This window comes from Lottia gigantea (genome assembly GCF_000327385.1).
Source record: "Lottia gigantea unplaced genomic scaffold LOTGIsca_336, whole genome shotgun sequence".
Classification (NCBI taxonomy): domain Eukaryota; kingdom Metazoa; phylum Mollusca; class Gastropoda; family Lottiidae; genus Lottia; species Lottia gigantea.
Window position 1 is genome coordinate 48,255 of NW_008709132.1, and position 1,117 is coordinate 49,371.

General features: G+C 22.2%; 1 protein-coding gene across 1 annotated transcript in view; it reads left to right on the plus strand.

Moving 5' to 3' along the window:
• The window catches only part of LOTGIDRAFT_239571 (hypothetical protein), a gene marked incomplete at both ends in the record, with an annotated part of 13,018 nt that overhangs the window by 8,429 nt on the left and 3,472 nt on the right, over positions 1-1,117 (plus strand). Inside the window, one exon of the mRNA XM_009058371.1 lies at positions 456-524. Coding sequence (XP_009056619.1) covers positions 456-524 — 69 coding nt within the window. The remainder of the gene's footprint in view (positions 1-455; positions 525-1,117) is intronic.

Here is a 1,117-nt window from a genome sequence, read left to right on the forward strand (position 1 = left end):
ATATTTGAATGATATTTGTGATATTTGAATGATACTTGTGATATTGGAATGATATTTGTGATATTGGAATGATATTTGAATGATATTTGTGATATTTGAATATTTGTGATATTTGAATGATATTTGAATGATATTTGTGATATTTGTATGATATTTGAATGATATTTGTGATATTTGTATGATATTTGAATGATATTTGTGATATTTGAATGATATTTGTGATATTTGAATGATATTTGTGATATTTGTGATATTTGAATGATATTTGAATGATATTTGAATGATATTTGTGATATTGGAATGATATTTGTGATATTGGAATGATATTTGTGATGTTTGAATGATATTTGAATGATATTTGAATGATATTTGTGATATTTGAATGATATTTGTGATATTTGAATGATATTTGTGATATTGGAATGATATTTGTGATATTGGAATGATATTTGTAGATATTGGAACAGTTCGATAGTATATGTCAAGAACAGTTACCAACTTACGAAACACGTGGTTTATTGATGGTAAGTTAGTTTCAATCATTCTCTTCATTAGAACTTGAAGGTTTTTTTAGTTTATACTTGGTTTTGTCAGACAAATGGTGTCTGTAGGTTCTATTCTTGGTTGGCATATGACAAGTTGACCCAAGCTACAGATAGTTTAGGAAAGATCAATACCAAGAGAATCTAAGTTGTTATCTTTGTAAAATATAGCTGTTTCTTTCTTTTCTAGTCCCTTCAATGTAATATTTAGTATTAAACTGATATCTATAAGCTATAATACCAAATATTTTCTAACTATTGTTATTGTTTATATTTTGTTCTTGTTTATATTTTGTTGTTGTTTATATTTTGTTATTGTTTATATTTTGTTATTGTTTATATTTTGTTATTGTTTATATTTTGTTGTTTATATTTTGTTATTCTTTATATTTTGTTGTTGTTTATATTTTGTTATTCTTTATATTTTGTTATTGTTTATATTTTGTTATTGTTTATATTTTGTTGTTGTTTATATTTTGTTATTGTTTATATTTTGTTATTGTTTATATTTTGTTGTTGTTTATATTTTGTTGTTTATATTTTGTTATTGGTTATATTTTGTTATTGGTTATATT